At 39.1% G+C, this 24,543-nt stretch overlaps 1 protein-coding gene across 4 annotated transcripts in view; it reads right to left on the reverse strand.

Annotated features, from left to right (window-relative positions):
• epb41b (erythrocyte membrane protein band 4.1b) overlaps positions 1-24,543 on the reverse strand; it is a 68,459-nt gene that overhangs the window by 21,091 nt on the left and 22,825 nt on the right. For 3 of the 4 annotated variants that reach the window (XM_060900154.1, XM_060900153.1, XM_060900156.1), the window contains exons 11-23: positions 23,270-23,374; positions 22,635-22,763; positions 22,316-22,435; positions 19,043-20,650; positions 12,972-13,142; positions 10,225-10,422; positions 9,969-10,130; positions 9,001-9,171; positions 6,710-6,907; positions 6,455-6,616; positions 4,350-4,520; positions 566-763; positions 310-471 (exon numbers count right to left, since the gene is read on the reverse strand). In XM_060900154.1, coding sequence (XP_060756137.1) covers positions 310-471; positions 566-763; positions 4,350-4,520; positions 6,455-6,616; positions 6,710-6,907; positions 9,001-9,171; positions 9,969-10,130; positions 10,225-10,422; positions 12,972-13,142; positions 19,043-20,650; positions 22,316-22,435; positions 22,635-22,763; positions 23,270-23,374 — 3,555 coding nt within the window. The remainder of the gene's footprint in view (positions 1-309; positions 472-565; positions 764-4,349; positions 4,521-6,454; positions 6,617-6,709; positions 6,908-9,000; positions 9,172-9,968; positions 10,131-10,224; positions 10,423-12,971; positions 13,143-19,042; positions 20,651-22,315; positions 22,436-22,634; positions 22,764-23,269; positions 23,375-24,543) is intronic. The other variant, XM_060900155.1, reaches the window with a different exon arrangement.

Genomic DNA, 24,543 nt, shown 5'->3' on the forward strand with positions numbered 1-24,543 from the left:
CATGCTCAAAGTCAACGAGATCACATTTTTATCCCCGTTCTGAGATTTCATGTGAACGTTTTAATGGCAGAAATGGATTTCCCCCATTTTGGGGGTGCCTGTGTTCATCAGTGAATTTAGTTGTGATGTCACACTCCACAGTCGTGGTTAATGGTCAATAGCTCATATGAAAGTAGACACTCAGGGCTTTACGTATTTGCAGTTTTTCCATGAGTTTTTTTTTAAACATACCTATCCTAATAAGTTTAAATGTTATAATTGATTCTATACAGAAATGAAAGATGTCGACTCGACGAATACACTCCTCACCTGAAGGAACATCTCTCTTCTTGAAAGGTATTGGAATCGGCTGAACCACTTCCTGAGATGCCTCTATCATTTCTCTTCTCTCCTCCTCAAATATTATTGGCTTTGCTTCCTTTTCGACTAGCTGTACTTCCTCCTTCCTGGTCTCTTTGTAAACATCTACAGCTGGAGCAGGTGTTGAAATAAACAAGATGCACCAATACGTGTGATTTTGCATATACAAGCATGTGTGTGAGTGTTCACGTCCCTCTGTGTGTACCTGCTTCTTTAGGAGAAACATCCTGCAGGATAAACCAGTCACCTTCCACCTGTTTCTGTCTCTGTTCTTCTCTTTGTGCTGGTAAAGTTGGTTGTTTTTCTCTCACATGAATTGTTCTCTCCTCTCTCCATGTCTTTTCGTCTCCCACGTTTTTGTGCTCCTCTGCTACATGTACCCAAGGTGACTGGATATCAATCTCTATTAATGTAAAAGAAGAAAAAATATACAGTTGTGGTCAGAAGTTTACATACAGTGACATGAATGTCATCTTGGATATGAACGTCATGGCAGTATTTGGGCTTTCAGTAATTTCTTTGAACTGTTCTTTTTCTGTGGCAGAATGATTGTTCAGAATACATCTTTAATAAAAAAAAAACCACTTGAATTTGGTGCACAAGTTTTCATTTTCTTTGGGTTTTCTGAAATCAACACAGGGTCAAATTTATACATAAAGTGTCAAAAATGTACATACGCTCACTTAAATTATTAATTCAGAGGTACTGAAACTTCCAGAATGTCTCTTATCTTGCCAAGGCTGAGGTCTCTTAACTTCTTGTTAGTGATCATGATTGACTACAGCTGGTAGCTTCTCTGTGCCTTTATAAAAAGGGTTTGTTTACAGCACTCATTAGATTGACCAACACACAATGGGAAAGTCCAAGGAACTCAGTGCAGATCTGAGAAAGAGGATCGCAGATATACACAACTCCGGAATGTCTCTTGGAGCCATTTCTAAACAACTGCAAATTCCAAGATCAGTTCAAACAATTGTATCCAAGTTATTGTGAGGTGTAGTCACTTTGCCAAGCCACTTTGCTTCAAGAAAACCCAAACTGTCACCCTCAGCTGAAAGGAAATTGGTTTGGATGGTCAGGAACAACCTGGGAACCACCATGACACAGCCCTGCCATGAACTGAAAGCGGATGGATCACTGTCTACAGTTCAGATCACCATGGACTAAGAGGCTGCTATCCAAGAAATAACCCCCTGCTCCAAAACTGAAACCTTCAAACTTAACTAAACTTTGAAGCTGACCACACGGACAAAGAAAAAGCCTTCTGGAGGAAAGCTGTACGGTCAGATGAGACAAAGATTGAGTTGTTTGGCCACAATGACCACCATGTACAGAGGGGCACTGTACCAGCTGGTGGTGGTGGTAGGATCATCATGCTCCGGGGCTGTTTTGCTGCCAGTGGAACTGGTTCATTGCACAAGGCGGATGGAATAATGAAGGAGGACTACCTCAGAATTCTTCAGCATAAACTATCAGAAACTTGAACATGACTTGGGAGTTACAACAGGACAATGAACCCAAACACGAATCAGAGCTGGCTGTGGAGGATAAAGCAGGCTAACATTAAGCTTAAACCAAGTCCTGACTTCAACCCTATTGAAAATATATGGACAGTGCTTATAAGTCAAGTCCATGCCAAGAAAAAAAAATTGAATTGAACTCTACCAATTCTAGCATGAAGGGTCGTGAAATATCCAACCAAAATTCTGCCAGAATCTTGTTCACGGTAAACAAAAATGTTTGATCAAGGTGAATCTTGCGAAGAGACATTTTACCTAAATATTAGGTGTGCTGTATGTATATTTTTTAACCCTGTATGTATAATTTTGACCCTGTGTTGATTTCAGAAAACCCAAAGAATATTAAAACTTGTGCACCAAATTCTAGTGGGTTTTTTTTTATTAAAAATGTATACTGTACATTCTGTCACAGAAAAAGAACAGTTCAAAGAAATTACTGAAAGCCCAAATATTGCCATGACATTCATATCCAAGATGACATTCATGTCACTGTATGTAAACTTCTGACCACAACTGTATTTATACAATAGATACTATACATGGATGTCTGATGCCATTAAATAATTGAAGTTATCGAATGTAACAAAACATTTTGAGTGTAACACAAATAAGTGTTGCACTTGTACGCAGGTAAGAAAACTGTGAATAGGTTATATTAATATATTCTATAATTCCATACTGATCAATACATCACTATTATAATTCATAAATATGTTACAAAAAAAACATTGATTTTTTCCCCCCTAGAGTCATCTGTCTGAGGTAATAGTTACTATGCAAATATATATATTTACATATATGCATATATAGTTAGGGGAGAGCGGGGTAAGATGAGCCAGGGGGTAAGATGAGCCACCCCCTGTTTCTAAGAAACAGTAAACAAATGTGACCATGTGACCACATTCAAAGGGGGCCGGGACCATTTACTTACACTTGTGGAGAGGAGCACCACATGTCAAACTAGGTGAGGGACATATTTATAAAAATGTGTTTTTGTGCTTTCTAAGTCAATTCCATGTTTGTCCACAGTGAAGATGATTTAGAGAAGACAAAAGTAGAATAATATTTAGACACATTAGGGTTAAGTTAGTGGCTTTCTAAGCTATGATATGAATGCTAATAAAAATAATTTTGATTAGCCTAATCCCCTTTATTAGCATTTTTCTACAAAATGTTGGCCATGGGGTAAGATGAGCCATTAGATGTGGGGCAAGTTGAGCCACTGGCTCAACTTACCCCATTGGTGGCTGAGCTTACCCAATATGGATGACACTTAAGTTTTCACATTTACTGGTCATATATGACAACAACATATATATATACATATACATATATATATATATATATATATATATATATATATATATATATATATATATATGACATCAGATGAGGAAGACCAGTTGTTAGATGTGGGGGATTATGTTGTGGCAAAATACATGGGGAAGAAGAAAGTGCATTTCTTCATTGGCCAGATAATCAAATTGGATGTCTTCGAAATAGAGGCAAGATTTCTCAAAAGAAGCCGGTCATGCCATGGCTCTGCAAGAAAGCCAACCTTTGTCTTCAAAGAGAAAGATGAGGCTGTCCTGTCAAGACAGGATATTGTGAAAAAATTGCCCCGCCCCTTTACTGTTGGGGGGACAGCACGGAGGGAGAGGCAAATGGTGTTCCCTTGCCATTTGAACGCTTGGAACATTGAATAATGATGAAATGATTGAATGATTGATGGAATGATTGCTGCATGTTTTAGCAATGTTTTAACCTACTGAAAGAAATAAGATTCTTTTGGCACTGTTCTACTGTTTTAGTAATTTCTATAATATAGTATATCTCTCATTCCCTCTCTAACCATCCCTCTTTCTATCTATCTACGCATATCTCTCTCTCTATCCATCTATCTATCCCTCCCTATCCCATCTCGTTCTATCACCTCTCTCTTCATCTCCCCTTCTCTATGCAACGGCCCTATCCCCCACTTGATTGACTTGACTTGATTCATTGATTGCATTTCTAATAATAAAAGTTGTTTACTTTGTTAACCTAACATGTTTTGTGTTGGCTCAATTTACCCCACACAGTGGCTCATCTTACCCCGTGCATGGGGTAAGTTGAGCCACTTGACATTTTTTTTTCAAGAGGTAATATCACTCTAACCATAAGAGCTTATCAATTATGTTTTGCTCAGATAGTAACAGTACACTTTGAAATTTGGTATGGTGTGTAGACTGGAAGCAAAAATGGCTTTAACATGTAGTTATGATGAAAAATGTAAAAAGTGGCTCATCTTACCCCACTCTCCCCTACTATGTAAATATAGTTACTATGTAAATATATATATTTACATATATGCATATATAGTTACTATGCATATGTTATATGCATATATAGTTACTATGTAAATATAGTTACTATGTAAATGTATATATTTACATATATGCAAATTACTTTGTGCGGTTTTAGTTGTACCTGATGGACGCAGTGCAGGTTGCCTGGTCTGTGTAGATCGTGGAAGCAATTCCAGCAAAATGTACCAGTCATCTTTCATCTGGACAGGTGTTAGAGTGCTTACTCTTTGGAGTTCCCCCTCTATCCACTGTCTAATCTCTGCTTTTTGCTCTGCTGTGTCCATGGTAGGACCTTGAAGTTGTAAAAATACAGAAGTGATGTGGATAGAATTTATACAATTGCTTATGGGGTAAATTTCCCCTACAGATTTTCTGTATACATTACTGTACAAAAGTCTTCGATACTGTGTTTTTCTGACTAAATTTGTCTTGGATGTTTATTTTATGACTTCTACATTATTGAGTCAGTAAAAAATAAAACCTTTCACTTTTCCAAATATTACTATTCTACCTAAATTTAACACAAAATGTAGGTATACAGCGGTCTCAAAAGTGTCTAAAAATGTGATTGTGTTTATACCCTCGACACGAGTGCAGCCATTACTGCCCGGCAGTAATGGCTGCACTCATGTCGAGTATATAAACACAATCTGGCAACACAGGCGTCAGTAATGGCTGCACCCGTGTAGAGGATATAAACACAATCTGGCAACACAGGTAATGGCTGCACTCGTGTCGAGGATATAAACACAATCTGGCAACACAGGGCCGGCACTAATGGCTGCACTCGTGTCGAGGATGTAAACACAATCTGGCAACAGTTGCCAGATTGGGCGGTTTCCCGCCCAATTTGGGCGGTGTTAAGTGCATTTTGGCGGGTTTTGAACATATTTTGGACTGGAAAACGTCAGCAGTATCTGGCAACATATTTTTTTACTTAATACAAGAAATTAATGGATGCCAACGTTTTTGCCAAAATGGTATTTTATTTTCCATTGTTTAGGCAGCTTCAGCATCATACTGTGAGATTCTGTTCAAATTGTTTTTTTCCTTCTATGAAGCCTGAGCCATTTATTTTATTAGTTTATAATTATTGTTTAATTTAGTCTTCAGGAGAGACTGCCTGCACACAGTACTAGTATTAATAGTTTTTTTTTTCTTACATGAAAGCTGAGGCATTTATATTATATTTTAAGGTAACTTCATGTTGTGCTGTGAGGTTCTCTGCACTTTAACTTTTGAACCAGCAGGTGCATTTGGACAAGTAAAGCCTATTCTGCATTTTTGTAGTCCTGGTAATCTTTTATATTGGTAAAGTTGTTTATAGGACCATTTCTCAGTGTCTGTTTTATTAATCAATAGTTTTTCAGTAATAAGTTAATATTTAACATATCACTCAATTTTAACACCCCCCCCCCCCCCCCATGGGCTGACCCCATAGTCTCCAAAATTTCTGTGGGAAACACTGGCGTGCGTAACAATGCTAATCAAGCTTAAGCTAGACGACCCGCCTCAAATACCCGTCCCGGGTAAATGTTATCCCAATTTTAGATGGCCTGTTCCAAACCATCCCGCCCCATGAAAAATTTGTACTTGCATCTATCTATCTATCTATCTATCTATCTATCTATCTATCTATCTATCTATGCGTGCATTATGTCTGCCGCTGGCAGACATTTTACCATTTTGCACCCTGCTGTAAATTATTTGTACCCGAAGCCCCTGGGTATGTCCATAAAAAAGGTCAGATATGTAACAGAACACTTTTCAGACAAAAGTGAGTGCTGGATGTCAGGGATTAGCTGCAAAAACAGAAGCAAGTGTGACAGTTAATATCTCCAATAATCTCTAATAATCCATTCATTATTATTAATCCACATACAGCACATCAAATTTCAGGTTAGGACCGAGATCAGGAGTCTAAAATACTCAAACCAGCTCATCTGGCATCAACAACCACGCCATGCTCAAAGTCAACGAGATCACATTTTTATCCCCGTTCTGAGATTTCACGTGAACGTTTTAATGGCAGAAATGGATTTCCCCCATTTTGGGGGTGCCTGTGTTCATCAGTGAATTTAGTTGTGATGTCACACTCCACAGTCGTGGTTAATGGTCAATGGCTCATATGAAAGTAGACACTCAGGGCTTTACGAATTTGCAGTTTTTCCATAAGTTTTTTTTTTTTAAACATACCTATGTCAACTTGACTAATACACTCCTCACCTGAAGGAACATCTCTCTTCTTGAAAGGTATTGGAATCGGCTGAACCACTTCCTGAGATGCCTCTATCATTTCTCTTCTCTCCTCCTCAAATATTATTGGCTTTGCTTCCTTTTCGACTAGCTGTACTTCCTCCTTCCTGGTCTCTTTGTAAACATCTACAGCTGGAGCAGGTGTTGAATAAACAAGATGCACCAATACGTGTAATTTTGTATATACAAGCATGTGTGTGAGTGTTCACGTCCCTCTGTGTTTACCTGCTTCTTTAGGAGAAACATCCTGCAGGATAAACCAGTCATCTTCCACCTGTTTCTGTCTCTGTTCTTCTCTTTGTGCTGGTAAAGCTGGTTGTGTTTCTCTCACATGAATTGTTCTCTCCTCTCTCCATGTCTTTTCGTCTCCCACGTTTTTGTGCTCCTCTACTACACGTACCCAAGGTGACTGGATATCAATCTCTATTAATGTAAAAGAAGAAAAAATATACAGTTGTGGTCAGAAGTTTACATACAGTGACATGAATGTCATCTTGGATATGAATGTCATGGCAGTATTTGGGCTTTCAGTAATTTCTTTGAACTGTTCTTTTTCTGTGGCAGAATGATTGTTCAGAATACATCTTTCATAAAAAAAAAACCACTTGAATTTGGTGCACAAGTTTTCATTTTCTTTGGGTTTTCTGAAGTCAACACAGGGTCAAATTTATACATAAAGTGTCAAAAATGTACATACGCTCACTTAAATTATTAATTCAGAGGTGTTGAAACTTCCAGAATGTCTCTTATCTTGCCAAGGCTGAGGTCTCTTAACTTCTTGTTAGTGATCATGATTGACTACAGCTGGTAGCTTCTCTGTGCCTTTATAAAAAGGGTTTGTTTACAGCACTCATTAGATTGACCAACACACAATGGGAAAGTCCAAGGAACTCAGTGCAGATCTGAGAAAGAGGTTCGCAGATATACACAACTCCGGAATGTCTCTTGGAGCCATTTCTAAACAACTGCAAATTCCAAGATCAGTTCAAACAATTGTATCCAAGTTATTGTGAGGTGTAGTCACTTTGCCAAGCCACTTTGCTTCAAGAAAACCCAAACTGTCACCCTCAGCTGAAAGGAAATTGGTTTGGATGGTCAGGAACAACCTGGGAACCACCATGACACAGCCCTGCCATGAACTGAAAGCGGATGGATCACTGTCTACAGTTCAGATCACCATGGACTAAGAGGCTGCTATCCAAGAAATAACCCCCTGCTCCAAAACTGAAACCTTCAAACTTAACTAAACTTTGAAGCTGACCACACGGACAAAGAAAAAGCCTTCTGGAGGAAAGCTGTACGGTCAGATGAGACAAAGATTGAGTTGTTTGGCCACAATGACCACCATGTACAGAGGGGCACTGTACCAGCTGGTGGTGGTGGTAGGATCATCATGCTCCGGGGCTGTTTTGATGCCAGTGGAACTGGTTCATTGCACAAGGCGGATGGAATAATGAAGGAGGACTACCTCAGAATTCTTCAGCATAAACCATCAGAAACTTGAACATGACTTGGGAGTTACAACAGGACAATGAACCCAAACACGAATCAGAGCTGGTTGTGGAGGATAAAGCAGGCTAACATTAAGCTTAAACCAAGTCCTGACTTCAACCCTATTGAAAATATATGGGCCGTGCTTATAATTCAAGTCCATGTCAAGAAAAAAAAAATTTAATTGAACTCTACCAATTCTAGCATGAAGGGTCGTGAAATATCCAACCAAAATTCTGCCAGAAGCTTGTTCACTGTAAACAAAAATGTTTGATCAAGGTGAATCTTGCGAAGAGACATTTTACCTAAATATTAGGTGTGCTGTATGTATATTTTTTAACCCTGTATGTATAATTTTGACTCTGTGTTGATTTCAGAAAACCCAAAGAATATTAAAGCTTGTGCACCAAATTCTAGTGTTCTTTTTTTTTATTAAAGATGTATGCTGTACATTCTGTCACAGAAAATGAACAGTTCAAAGAAATTACTGAAAGCCCAAATATTGCCATGACATTCATATCCAAGATGACATTCATGTCACTGTATGTAAACTTCTGACCACAACTGTATTTATACAATAGATACTATACATGGATGTCTGATGCCATTAAATAATTGAAGTTATCGAATGTAACAAAACATTTTGAGTGTAACACAAATAAGTGTTGCACTTGTACGCAGGTAAGAAAACTGTGAATAGGTTATATTAATATATTCTATAATTCCATACTGATCAATACATCACTATTATAATTCATAAATATGTTACAAAAAAAACACTGATTTTTTCCCCCCTAGAGTCATCTGTCTGAGGTAATAGTTACTATGCAAATATATATTTACATATATGCATATATAGTTACTATGCAAATATAATTACTATGTAAATATATATATTTACATATATGCATATATAGTTACTATGCATATGTTATATGCATATATAGTTACTATGTAAATATAGTTACTATGTAAATATATATATTTACATATATGCAAATTACTTGGTGTGGTTTTAGTTGTACCTGATGGACGCAGTGCAGGTTGCCTGGTCTGTGTAGATCGTGGAATTAATTCCAGCAAAATGTACCAGTCATCTTTCATCTGGACAGGTGTTAGAGTGCTTACTCTTTGGAGTTCCCCCTCTATCCACTGTCTAATCTCTGCTTTTTGCTCTGCTGTGTCCATGGTAGGACCTTGAAGTTGTAAAAATACAGAAGTGATGTGGATAGAATTTATACAATTGCTTATGGGGATATATAGTAAATTTCCCCTACAGATTTTCTGTATACATTACTGTACAAAAGTCTTCGATACTGTAAGTTTTTCTGACTAAATTTGTCTTGGATGTTTATTTTATGACTCCTACATTATTGAGTCAGTAAAAAATAAAACCTTTCACTTTCCCAAATATTACTATTCTACCTAAATTTAACACAAAATGTAGGTATGTCCATAAAAAAGGTCAGATATGTAACAGAACACTTTTCAGACAAAAGTGAGTGCTGGATGTCAGGGATTAGCTGCAAAAACAGAAGCAAGTGTGACAGTTAATATCTCCAATAATCTCTAATAATCCATTCATTATTATTAATCCATATACAGCACATCAAATTTCAGGTTAGGACCGAGATCAGGAGTCTAAAATACTCAAACCATCTCATCTGGCATCAACAACCACGTCATGCTCAAAGTCAACGAGATCACATTTTTATCCCCGTTCTGAGATTTCACGTGAACGTTTTAATGGCAGAAATGGATTTCCCCCATTTTGGGGGTGCCTGTGTTCATCAGTGAATTTAGTTGTGATGTCACACTCCTCAGTCGTGGTTAATGGTCAATGGCTCATATGAAAGTAGACACTCAGGGCTTTACGAATTTGCAGTTTTTCCATGAGTTTTTTTTTTAAACATACCTATCCTAATAAGTTTAAATGTTATAATTTATTCTATACAGAAATGAAAGATGTCAACTTGACTAATACACTCCTCACCTGAAGGAACATCTCTCTTCTTGAAAGGTATTGGAATCGGCTGAACCACTTCCTGAGATGCCTCTATCATTTCTCTTCTCTCCTCCTCAAATATTATTGGCTTTGCTTCCTTTTCGACTAGCTGTACTTCCTCCTTCCTGGTCTCTTTGTAAACATCTACAGCTGGAGCAGGTGTTGAAATAAACAAGATGCACCAATACGTGTGATTTTGCATATACAAGCATGTGTGTGAGTGTTCACGTCCCTCTGTGTTTACCTGCTTCTTTAGGAGAAACATCCTGCAGGATAAACCAGTCATCTTCCACCTGTTTCTGTCTCTGTTCTTCTCTTTGTGCTGGTAAAGTTGGTTGTGTTTCTCTCACATGAATTGTTCTCTCCTCTCTCCATGTCTTTTCGTCTCCCACGTTTTTGTGCTCCTCTGCTACACGTACCCAATGTGACTGGATATCAATCTCTATTAATGTAAAAGAAGAAAAAATATACAGTTGTGGTCAGAAGTTTACATACAGTGACATGAATGTCATCTTGGATATGAACGTCATGGCAGTATTTGGGCTTTCAGTAATTTCTTTGAACTGTTCTTTTTCTGTGGCAGAATGATTGTTCAGAATACATCTTTAATAAAAAAACACTAGAATTTGGTGCACAAGTTTTAATTTTCTTTGGGTTTTCTGAAATCAAAACAGGGTCAAATTTATACATACAGGCTGAAAAATGTACATACGCTCACTTAGATTATTAATTCAGAGGTGCTGAAAGTTCCAAAATGTCTCTTATTTTGCCAAGGCCGAGGTCTCTTAACTTCCTGTTAGTGATCATGATTGACTACAGCTGGTAGCTTCTCTGTGCCTTTATAAAAAGGGTTTGTTTACAGCACGCATTGGATTGACCAACACACAATACAATGGGAAAGTCTGAGGAGCTCAGTGCAGATCTGAGAAAGAGGATCGCAGATGTACACAAGTCTGGAATATCTCTTGGAGCCATTTCTAAACAACTGCAAATTCCAAGATCAGTTCAAACAATTGTATCCAAGTTATTGTGTGGTGTAGTCACTTTGCCAAGCCACTTTGCTTCAAGAAAACCCAAACTGTCACCCTCAGCTGAAAGGAAATTGGTTTGGATGGTCAGGAATAACCTGGGAACCACCATGACACAGCCCTGCCATGAACTGGAAGCTGATGGATCACTGTCTATAGTTCAGATCACCATGGACTAAAAGGCTGCTATCCAAGAAATAACCCCCTGCTCCAAAATTGACACCTTCAAACTTAACTAAACTTTGAAGCTGACCACACGGACAAAGAAAAAGCCTTCTGGAGGAAAGCTGTATGGTCAGATGAGACAAAGATTGAGTTGTTTGGCCACAATGACCACCATGTACAGAGGGACACTGTACCAGCTGGTGGTGATAGGATCATCATGCTCTGGGGCTGTTTTGCTGCCAGTGGAACTGGTTCATTGCACAAAGTGGATGGAATAATGAAAAAGGAAGACTACCTCAATTCTTCAACATAAACCATCAGAAACTTGAACACGACTTGGGACTTGGGAGTTACAACAAGACAATGAACCCAAACACGCATCAGAGCTGGTTGTGGAGGATAAAGCAGGCTAACGTTAAGCTTAAAACAAGTCCTGACTTCAACCCTATTGAAAATATATGGACAGTGCTTATAAGTCAAATCCATGCCAAGAAAAAAAAAATTAATTGAACTCTAACAATTCTACCATGAAGAGTCGTGAAATAGCCAACCAGAATTCTGTCAGAAGCTTGTTCACGGTAAACAAAAATGTTTGGTCAAGGTGAATCTTGCGAAGAGACATTTTACCCAAATATTACGTGTGCTATATGTATATTTTTGACTCTGTATGTATAATTTTGACCCTGTGTTGATTTCAGAAAACCCAAAGAAAATTAAAACTTATGCACCAAATTCTAGTGTTTTTTTTTTTATTAAAGATGTATGCTGTACAATCATTCTGCCACAGAAAAAGAACAGTTCAAAGAAATTACTGAAAGCCCAAATATTGCCATGACATTCATATCCAAGATGACATTCATGTCACTGTATGTAAGCTTCCGACCACAACTGTACATATACAGTATATACTATACATGGATGTCTGATGCCATTAAATGATTGAAGTTACCGAATGTAACAAAACATTTTGAGTGCAAATAACACAAGTAAGTGGAACCATGGCTTCTGCAGTTGCCTCTGGAGTTTATGGCACAAATAATGAAGTTCATGACTTCCTTCTTGAACTGTGTACCTACAATATGATCACTGGGCTCCATCAATGACTGTGTGACTTGTCAAACAGGTGGGCTTATTTGCTTATTGCAATGCCAAACACATTAACTAGAATGATGTCCACGACACCACACATTCAGACCGCACATGCAACGACAGACGTAGGTGATCCCGAAAATCAAATGACGCATCTGCATCAACTTTCTACGTCTAAATATTGAATCATTTGAACTTGAGTTGCAGAGTTAAATCACTACCTTTTGTCACCGTTTGGACACAGGGTTCCTATTTTACTAGTTTTATCTCCTATGCATGCCAAGCTTGCTATAATCCTTTTTCTGAACTTTATTCCTTAATATTTGGTACGATTGTGGTAAGACATGCCTGGAAATCATTGGACCTTTCATGAGGTCCCATGAATGCTCAATTTGTTATCATTTCACTGTGTGGTTAACAACAAACTAGAATCTTGTACAAAGTTAGAAAGATATTAAAAAATGATATCATAATAAGTTGCTGTACTAAATCACTCAAGGCGAACTATAAACTACTTGTATGATGGTAAGAAAGCTGCAAGTAGATTATATTAATATATTCTATCATTCTACACTCATCAATTTATCACTATTTTAATTCATAAACATGTGACAAAGAAACACTGATTTTTCCCCCCTAGAGTCATCTGTATGAGGTAATAGTTACTATGTAAATATATGCAAATTACTTGGTGCGGTTTTAGTTGTACCTGATGGACGCAGTGCAGGTTGCCTGGTCTGTGTAGATCGTGGAAGCAATTCCAGCAAAATGTACCAGTCATCTTTCATCTGGACAGGTGTTAGAGTGCTTACTCTTTGGAGTTCCCCCTCTATCCACTGTCTAATCTCTGCTTTTTGCTCTGTTGTGTCCATGGTAGGACCTTGAAGTTGTAAAAATACAGAAGTGATGTAGATGGAATTTATACTGTTGTATATGGGATTATACAGGACAATCCCAAATCAGAAAAAAAAAAGTTGGGCCGGTATGGAAAATGCAAATAAACAAAGAAAGCAATGATGTCTACATTTACTTTGACTTGTATTTCATTGCAGACAGTCTGAACCCAATATATTTCATGTTTCATCTGGTCGACTTCATTTCATTTGTTAATATACATCCATTCCTGCATTTCAGGCCTGCAATACATTCCAAAAAAATTGCACTGGGGCAATTTAGGGCTAGTAATGAGGTAAAACAATTAAATAATGATGTGATTCGCAACACGTGATGTCAACAGGCGATTATAATCATGATTTGGTACAAAATCAGTATCCAGGAAAGGCCTAGTACAACCCCGATTCCAAAAAAATTGGGACAAAGTACAAATTGTAAATAAAAACGGAATGCAATGATGTGGAAGTTTCAAAATTCCATATTTTATTCATGATAGAACATAGATGACATATCAAATGTTTAAACTGAGAAAATGTATCATCTCATCTCATCTCATCTCATTATATCTAGCCGCTTTATCCTGTTCTACAGGGTCGCAGGCAAGCTGGAGCCTATCCCAGCTGACTACGGGCGAAAGGCGGGGTACACCCTGGACAAGTCGCCAGGTCATCACAGGGCTGACACATAGACACAGACAACCATTCACACTCACATTCACACCTACGGTCAATTTAGAGTCACCAGTTAACCTAACCTGCATGTCTTTGGACTGTGGGGGAAACCGGAGCACCCGGAGGAAACCCACGCGGACACGGGGAGAACATGCAAACTCCACACAGAAAGGCCCTCGCCGGCCACGGGGCTCGAACCCGGACCTTCTTGCTGTGAGGCGACAGCGCTAACCACTACACCACCATGCCGCCCAAAATGTATCATTTAAAGAGAAAAATTAGGTGATTTTAAATTTCATGACAACAACACATCTCAAAAAAGTTGGGACAAGGCCATGTTTACCACTGTGAGACATCCCCTTTTCTCTTTACAACAGTCTGTAAACGTCTGGGGACTGAGGAGACAAGTTGCTCAAGTTTAGGGATAGGAATGTTAACCCATTCTTGTCTAATGTAGGATTCTAGTTGCTCAACTGTCTTAGGTCATTTCTGTTGTATCTTCCATTTTATGATGCGCCAAATGTTTTCTATGGGTGAAAGATCTGGACTGCAGGCTGGCCAGTTCAGTACCTGGACCCTTCTTCTACGCAGCCATGATGCTGTAATTGATGCAGTATGTGGTTTGGCATTGTCATGTTGGAAAATGCAAGGTCTTCCCTGAAAGAGACGTTGTCTGGATGGGAGCATATGTTGCTCTAGAACCTGGATATACCTTTCAGCATTGATGGTGTCTTTCCAGATGTGTAAGCTGCCCATGCCACACGCACTAATGCAACCCCATACCATCAGAGATGCAGGCTTCTGAACTGAGCGCTGATAACAACTTGGGTCGTCCTTCTCCTCTTTAGTCCGAATGACACGGCGTCCCTGATTTCCATAAAGAACTTCAAATTTTGATTCGTCTGACCACAGAACAGTTTTCCACTTTGCCACAGTCCATTTTAAATGAGCCTTGGCCCAGAGAAGACGTCTGCGCTTCTGGATCATGTTTAGATACAGCTTCTTCTTTGAACTATAGAGTTTTAGCTGGCAATGGCGGATGGCACGATGAATTGTGTTCACAGATAATGTTCTCTGGAAATATTCCTGAGCCCATTTTGTGATTTCCAATACAGAAGCATGCCTGTATGTGATGCAGTGCCATCTAAGGGCCCGAAGATCAGGGGCACCCGGTATGGTTTTCCGGCCTTGACCCTTACGCACAGATTCTCTGAATCTTTTGATGATATTATGCACTGTAGATGATGATATGTTCAAACTCTTTATAATTTTACACTGTCGAACTCCTTTCTGATATTGCTCCACTATTTGTCGGCACAGAATTAGGGGGATTGGTGATCCTCTTCCCATCTTTACTTCTGAGAGCCGCTGCCACTCCAAGATGCTCTTTTTATACCCAGTCATGTTAATGACCTATTGCCAATTGACCTAATGAGTTGCAATTTGGTCCTCCAGCTGTTCCTTTTTTGTACCTTTAACTTTTCCAGCCTCTTATTGCCCTTGTCCCAACTTTTTTGAGATGTGTTGCTGTCATGAAATTTCAAATGAGCCAATATTTGGCATGAAATTTCAAAATGTCTCACTTTTGACATTTGATATGTTGTCTATGTTCTATTGTGAATACAATATCAGTTTTTGAGATTTGTAAATTATTGCATTCCGTTTTTATTTACAATTTGTACTTTGTCCCAACTTTTTTGGAATCGGGGTTGTATTTGAGAAGCGGAGATAGGCCGAGGATCTCCAGTTTGTCAACAAATCCATGAGAATATTATTGAAATGCTTAAAAACAATTTTCCTCAAAGAAAGATACAAAGGGATTTGGATATTTCACCTTCTATACTGCATAACATCATTAAACAAGTCAAGGAATCTGGAGGAATTTCAGTGTGTAAAGGTAAGAGTATAAACTGAACACCTGTGATCTCCAATCCCTCAGTTGGATCTGCCCCAAAAGCGGTCATTCATCTATAGCTGATATAACCACCTGGGCTCGGGATTACTTTGGCAAATCATTGTCAAGTATTACAATGCAAAGTTACATCCACAAATGCCAGTTAAAACTTTACTGTGCAAAATGGAAGCTTTATATTAACTGTGTCCAGAAGCACTGTTGATTCTCTGAGCTCGGCAGCATCTGGGATGGACCATCACATAGTGGAAATGTATACTGTGGTCAGATGAATCAGTATTGCAGGTCTTTTTTGTTAGAAATGGACACCGAGTTCTCCGGACCAAAGACAAAAAGGACCATCCAGAATGTTACCTGCAAAACGTCTCAAAGTCAGGGTCTGTCATGGTATGGGGTTGTGTCAGTGCCCTTGGCAAAGGTAACTTACACTTCTGTGATGGAGCATTAATGCAGAAAAGTACATTGAGAGTACATTTAGAGCAACATGCTGCCTTCAAGACGACATCTTTTCCAGAGAGATTTCAACAAGACAATACAAAACCACATTCTGCACACATTACAAAGGCATGGCTGTGGAAGAAGAGGGTGTCCATTCCCTCTGTCCCCAATAGAGAATGTGTGGGGAATTTTAAAACGAAAAACATTATAAGGACAACAACCCCAAAACTTTAAGTTGCATGCCTTAAGACCTGTTTGTAGAAACAATGGGACAAAATAACACCTGAAATGTTTCATCACTCAGTCCTTAATCATCTTTTAAGTGTTGTGAGAAGGAATGGCAACATTACAAAGTAGTAAATGCTTTACAGTCGTAACTTTTTATGAAATGTGTTGCAAGAATCAAAATTTAAATAAATATTTATTTTGAAAAAACAATAAAATTCATGAGGTAAAACATCAAATAATGTGCTGTCATATTGCTTTGTGGTTATCACTGTTGCCTCACAGCAAGAAGGTCCTGGGTTCAAGCCCAGTGGTCGACGGAGGCCTTTCTATATGGAGTTTGCATGTTCTCCCCGTGTCTGCGTGGGTTTCTTCCGGGTGCTCCGGTTTCCTCCACAGTCCAAAGACGTACGGTTAGGTTAACATGGGCTGAAATGCCCATGAGCAAGGCATCTAACCCCAAATTGCTCCCCAGGTGCTGTAGCATATGTGTGTGTGCTCATTGTTCACGTGCGTGTTCACTGTTTCAGATGGGTTAAATGCAGAGAGGAATTTCACTGTGCTTATGTGTACGTGTGATAAATAAAGTTCTTCTTGTCGTATTGTTTTGAGTGAAATGCAGGTCATAGATTATTTACAAATTATTGTTTTCAGTTTTAATATCAATTTCAACATACCGTCCCAACTTTTTTCTGATTTGGGGTTGTAAATTACCCCTATAGATTTTCTATATACAGTACTGTGCTATATAAAGACAGATACATACACTGTAAACTTAATTATCAAACTTAATCGTCACTTCACAAATGTGTTATGAAGGTCTAATAATGGTACATTTCATAAAATTGTTTCTGATTATTCTATAAACTTGCAATTCATTAGACTATTGATTATTGTACAACCCCGATTCCAAAAAAGTTGGGACAAACTACAAATTGTAAATAAAAATGGAATGCAATAATTTACAAATCTCAAAAACTGATATTGTATTCACAATAGAACATAGACAACATATCAAATGTCGAAAGTGAGACATTTTGAAATTTCATGCCAAATATTGGCTCATTTGAAATTTCATGACAGCAACACATCTCAAAAAAGTTGGGACAGGGGCAATAAGAGGCTGGAAAAGTTAAAGGTACAAAAGAGGAACAGCTGGAGGACCAAATTGCAACTCATTAGGCCAATTGGCAATAGGTCATTAACATGACTGGGTATAAAAAGAGCATCTTGGAGTGGCAGCAGCTCTCAGAAGTAAAGATGGGAAGAGGATCAGCAATCCCCCTAATTCTGCACTGACAAATAGTGGAGCAATATCAGAAAGGAGTTTGACAGTGTAAAATTGCAAAGAGTTTGAACATATCATCATCTACAGTGCATAATATCATCAAAAGATTCAGAGAATCTGGAAGAATCTCTGTGCGTAAGGGTCAAGGCCGGAAAACCATACTGGGTGCCCGTGATCTTCGGGCCCTTAGATGGCACTGCATCACATACAGGCATGCTTCTGTATTGGAAATCACAAAATGGGCTCAGGAATATTTCCAGAGAACATTATCTGTGAACACAATTCACCGTGCCATTCGCCGTTGCCAGCTAAAACTCTATAGTTCAAAGAAGAAGCCGTATCTAAACATGATCCAGAAGCGCAGACGTCTTCTCTGGGGAAAGGCTCATTTAAAATGGACTGTGGCAAAGTGGAAAACTGTTCTGTGGTCAGACGAATCAAAATTTGAAGTTCTTTATGGAAATCAGGGACGCTGTGTCATTCGGACTAAAGAGGAGAAGGACGACCCAAGTTGTTATCAGCACTCAGTTCAGAAGCCTGCATCTCTGATGGTATGGGGTTGCATTAGTGCGTGTGGCATGGGCAGCTTACACATCTGGAAAGACACCATCAATGCTGAAAGGTATATCCAGGTTCTAGAACAACATATGCTCCCATCCAGACGACGACTCTTTCAGGGAAGACCTTGCATTTTCCAACATGACAATGCCAAACCACATACTGCATCAATTACAGCATCATGGCTGCGTAGAAGAAGGGTCCGGGTACTGAACTGGCCAGCCTGCAGTCCAGATCTTTCACCCATAGAAAACATTTGGCGCATCATAAAATGGAAGATATGACAAAAAAGACCTAAGGCAGTTGAGCAACTAGAATCCTACATTAGACAAGAATGGGTTAACATTCCTATCCCTAAACTTGAGCAACTTGTCTCCTCAGTCCCCAGACGTTTACAGACTGTTGTAAAGAGAAAAGGGGATGTCTCACAGTGGGAAACATGGCCTTGTCCCAACTTTTTTGAGATGTGTTGTTGTCATGAAATTTAACATCACCTAATTTTTCTCTTTAAATGATACATTTTCTCAGTTTAAACATTTGATATGTCATCTATGTTCTATTCTGAATAAAATATGGAATTTTGAAACGTCCACATCATTGCATTCCGTTTTTATTTACAATTTGTTCTTTGTCCCAACTTTTTTGGAATCGGGGTTGTATATACTGATTTTAACAGACTCAAGACATGATAACACTGATCTTAAAGAAAGGTTTTTTTTGTGAGTTATTATTGGGTATTATAACTGCAGACAAACACACATCATTAACTTAGAGATCTGAATGAAGTTGCATACCTGCACTTGCTGAAGATACCCCCAAGGATTTGCGATCCAGCAAAAGGTACCATTCACCTCTCTCTCCTCGTTCTTGTCTTTTCTTTTCTACATCCTGTAGCTTTTGTCCAGACGTTGCAACTCCTAGTAGTCTTGCAGGTACTGAAGAACCCATCAGTTTGTGCTCCAGCAGAATGTACCAGTCGTCACTTTGCCTTCGTTGTCTCCCTGCCTGCTGCACTTGTTGCAGTTTTTGCTCTAAAACTTCTACTTCCTGTAATCTGACTTTCAGCCTTTCTAGGTCCTTCAGTCTTTGTTCAATACTCTCTACTTCCTGTATTGTTTCCTCTAATTCTTCTATATTTTCCTCAAACACTTCTTGACTTGTCTTTAACATCAAGTCATGTACTGTGTCTACGACTTCCATCCCCCTTATCCTTTGTTCAACCAAAGCCTCCTGAGATTGTCCTGTATGAGGTTCTACTTCCTGTGTTCTCTGTTCATACATTACAACTCTTTGGATTTCCTTTCCATCCCCTTCTTGTTCTAGCGTTTCCCTCATAACCTTCAGTATTTTCACACTGCCTCCGATATCAAACTCTAGATCTTCTCCAACAATGTCTGATTTCATTAGGTTTCTTTCCATTTCCAGTTCCTCATGTTGACTTGTCTTTAACATCAAGTCATGTACTGTGTCTACGACTTCCATCCCCCTTATCCTTTGTCCAACCAAAGCCTCCTGAGATTGTCCTGTATGAGGTTCTACTTCCTGTGTTCTCTGTTCATACATTACAACTCTTTGGATTTCCTCTCCATCCCCTTCTTGTTCTAGCGTTTCCCTCATAACCTTCAGTATTTTCACACTGCCTCCGATATCAAACTCTAGATCTTCTCCAACAATGTCTGATTTCATTAGGTTTCTTTCCATTTCCAGTTCCTCATGTTGACTTGTCTTTAACATCAAGTCATGTACTGTGTCTACGACTTCCATCCCCCTTATCCTTTGTCCAACCAAAGCCTCCTGAGATTGTCCTGTACGAGGTTCTACTTCCTGTGTTCTCTGTTCATACATTACAACTCTTTGGATTTCCTCTCCATCCCCTTCTTGTTCTAGCGTTTCCCTCATAGCCTTCAGTATTTTCACACTGCCTCCGATATCAAACTCTAGATCTTCTCCAACAATGTCTGATTTCATTAGGTTTCTTTCCATTTCCAGTTCCTCATGTTGACTTGTCTTTAACATCAAGTCATGTACTGTGTCTACGACTTCCATCCCCCTTATCCTTTGTCCAACCAAAGCCTCCTGAGATTGTTCTGTATGAGGTTCTACTTCCTGTGTTCTCTGTTCATACATTACAACTCTTTGGATTTCCTCTCCATCCCCTTCTTGTTCTAGCGTTTCCCTCATAACCTTCATTATTTTCACACTGTCTCCAATATCAAACTCTACATCTTCTCCAACAACGTCTGGTTTCATTAGGTTTCTTTCCATTTCCAGTTCCTCATGTTGTTCTGTCACAGCCTCAACCTCTTTTCTTATTTTGACAATCTTTATATTCTTCTCTGAGGTTCTTTCTATCCATTCCAGCTCTTCTCTCTGCTCTTCAGCTTGAGAGGTCTGCAGAGACACTGAGGGTAGAAACAGCAATATTAATGCCTGATCTCTCAGTGTTTCCAGGTCAGGAGGTTTCCAGCAAAATTAGGACTTTATCATCAGGTCTGGAGCTGGACTTTCTGCATTAATGACATTCATTATCACAAATGCTTTGCAGACCAAATACAGTGCCTTGCAAAAGCATTCATCCCCCTTGGTGTTTGTACTGTTTTGTCACATTACAAGCTGGAATTAAAATGGATCACTGGGGGTTTAGCACCATTTGATTTATACAACATGCCTACCACTTTAAGGGGCAATTTTTTTTTAAAAATTGTGACACAAAAAGTTCAATTTTAGTCTCATCTGACCAGAGAATCTTCTTCCATGTGTTTGGGGAGTCTGCCACATGTTGTTGGGCAAACTACAAACATGTTTTTTTCTTTTTCTTTAAGCAATGGCTTTTTTCTGGCCACTCTTCCATAAAGCCCCACTCTGTGGAGTGTACTGCTTAAAGTGGTCCTATGGACAGATACTCCCATCTCCGCTGTGGATCTTTGCAGCTCCTTCAGCATTATCTTTGGTGGCTTTGTTGCATCTCTGCTTAACGCCCTCTTTGCTCGGTCTGTGAGTTTTGGTTGGCGGCCTTCTCGTCAGGTTTGTAGTGGTGCCATATTCTTTCCATTTTGCTATAATGGATTTAATGGTGCTCCCTGGGATATTCAAAGTTTGGGATATTTTTTATTACCCAACCCTGATCTGTACTTCTTCACAAGTTTGTCTCTGGCCTGTTTGGAGTGCTCCTTCGTTTTCATGTTGCTTGCTTAGTAGTGTTGCAGAGTCACGGTCCTTCCAGAACAGGTTGATTTATACAGACATCATGTGACAGATCATGTGACACTTTGATTGCACACAGGTGGATCTTAATCAACTAATTATGTGACTTATGAAGTGAATTGGTTGGACCAGCTCTTATTTAGGGGGTTCATACGAAAGGGGGTGAATACTTATGCACACTCTAGATTTCTGTTTTTTCATCTTAATCACTGTTTGTGTCACAATAAATTTTTTTTTTTAAACCTAACTATTTGCACCTTTAAAGTGGTAGGCATGTTGTGGAAATCAAATGGTACTAATCCTCCAAAAATCCATTTTAATTCCAACTTATAACGTGAAGACAGGAGAAACACCAAGAGGGATGAATACTTTTGCAAGACAGTGTATATGAGCTGAAGTTTTTTGTTTAATGCAGCCAGAAAATTAACCAGTAAAACTGGCACAATCCTTTTACAGTACGGGTGTGCATCAGTGAACTGGTTTGCTTATTCACATTTTAGGACCTTGATGAAAAACCTGTTTAGGAATACTGTATACCGATAATATGGCTTTATTTTAAAACATATTGCAATTATTGCTATTATATAAACATATAATACTATCATTTTGACTTTGTTAATATCACCCTTTGTTTGTACTGGTAACCATGATATTAGGATGTAAAATACGGTTTGGAAAGATGTTATGCTTTGGTATCAGTCTGTTTTCATCGATCATTTGACCTTTTGGGTTCATTTTGTCAGAAAGCTCTGGCAACCCATTCCTTTATCAGAAAAAGATGGGGAGACTGGTTTGTACACAAGCTCTGAAATTTACTCCCTGAAAACCTCCCTTGTATAACCATCTGGAAAATCAGAACTCACATGGTCGGGTCTTCAAGGACCAAAAGGTGGGATGATAAACGTGGGGTTCGAGGAGGACAAACCAATCATCAGCTCGCAGTTTCCAAAGCTGGAATGGAGCACTTTCCAAAATATCAGTACCTGTGCACAAGATTTATATGGGAAATTTTTAAATGTAGTCAACTGCTAACAAACTTAATTTAGGTCTACTGTATTTTTTCATGACACTGGAACAACTAAGAATAACCATGAGTAAGGCAGAAAGGAAATGTTGAAATAGAAAGTTAAAAATGCAAGCATAGAAGAGTTATATGAGCAGAGAGATGGTGATTAAATTTACCTGAAGAAAAGAATGACAAAGAATGCTGAGTGGGAAAGGAGCGCCTCCCCAACAGCTGAAACCACTCATTATCCACTTCCTCTCTTTCTTTATAAGCAAGGGTCTCTCCACCTTTTAGTGTGTCCTTATCTGTGTGCACATCTGGCTGAGTAAGTGATTGTATCTTATAAACTTCACAAATCAGTGTATGACACACAATCATATTTAGGCTTGAATTGGTTCTAGACCGGGCGGCACGGTGGTGTAGTGGTTAGCGCTGTCGCCTCACAGCAAGAAGGTCCTGGGTTCGAGCCCCAGGGCCGGCAAGGGCCTTTCTGTGTGGAGTTTGCATGTTCTCCCCGTGTCCGCGTGGGTTTCCTCCGGGTGCTCCGGTTTCCCCCACAGTCCAAAGACATGCAGGTTAGGTTAACTGGTGACTCTAAATTGACCGTAGGTGTGAATGTGAGTGTGAATGGTTGTCTGTGTCTATTTGTCAGCCCTGTGATGACCTGGCGACTTGTCCAGGGTGTACCCCGCCTTTCGCCCGTAGTCAGCTGGGATAGGCTCCAGCTTGCCTGCGACCCTGTAGAAGGATAAAGCGGCTAGAGATAATGAGAGAGAGAGAGATGGTTCTAGACCGTTTCACTGGAGTCTACCTGGGCGATAAGTGGGCCATGATTCATCAGAGCCAAGCAGTTGGAACCAATCGTCAAACTCAGTTCGGTTTGGGCGCTTCAAAGCCACAAGAAGGCTTTCTTTTGCTGGAAGAATAATTATTAACAGCAGTTGACATACAGATACTCTTACAAACACTGGACGATATTCAATGATGGCAACTTACACTCAGCCAAAACACCAAGAATCCAGAGATGTCTTTTTAAATTCTTACAAGAATCTGGATCATATCAGAAGCATATCTGGAATTTTTTTTTTTTGACAATGCTAAAAGGGTACCCAACATGGATTTCATCTGGGCTGCCAACTCTCACGCAATGAGCGTGAGACACACGCATTTGATTGTCTTCACACGCTCACACACCATACCTCTGATTTCTCACGCTAGAAAAAAATCTAGTTTATCTATCTAATCTAGGCTACCCATTGCGTTGCGCCAACCACTTGCGATTGATCAATTATGCCTTACGCACGGCTAAACAGGCAGAGAGCTGTTCCCTTCTGTACACACTCCACTATGGTAGGTGGCGCATCTAATGATGCTGCACTCGCCGGAAGTTGGATAATTGCCTACCGTCAATTTAGAGGAAGAGGAGGGAGAAGAAGGTATCCGAGTTGAAGACGGGTGTCTCAGACAGGTTTGTACATATGCACGCCAATGTGTGGTGTTACTGGCGTAATTATGAACTTATATAAAGTTTCTTAATCGTTTTAGCCTATAAGTGTTGTGAGAATATTTAATGCCATTTCAAGAGCTGTGTACTAGGCATACTAAATCATTATAGGCCTACTGCCGTGCCACAGCCTCTATCTTCCCCAACAAGCAGCACGGGAGAGCACCTCCTTAGCACATGTTTATTAAGGCACATTTTTAGTTTGTTTACTGTATGTTATCATACTTTATGACTTTATTTGAAGCCATACTGGAAATGTTGTAAAATAAAGCAAGTAAGAGATAATATTACAAATGCAAGAAGAGCCATTAGCTGCCATACCTATTGTTTATTTACAGGGTATTTATTTTTAATTATTTATGATGTATGTAATTGCTCAGTTAAAGTAAATAAAGCATGATCACCTGTAATATCAAAGAACTTGAACTTGTGAATAATTAAAAAAAAAAGACAGAGAACAATATACTGAGGAGACAGGGTTTCAAAGAGGGCAAGACAGGTAGAGAATATTTGTCAGATAACAGGCCCTGACGAATGCTCTATTACTAATAAGAAACATAGATAAGAAATAAATTAATAAG

The sequence above is a fragment of the Neoarius graeffei genome, chromosome 19, assembly GCF_027579695.1.
Source record: "Neoarius graeffei isolate fNeoGra1 chromosome 19, fNeoGra1.pri, whole genome shotgun sequence".
Lineage (NCBI taxonomy): Eukaryota > Metazoa > Chordata > Actinopteri > Siluriformes > Ariidae > Neoarius > Neoarius graeffei.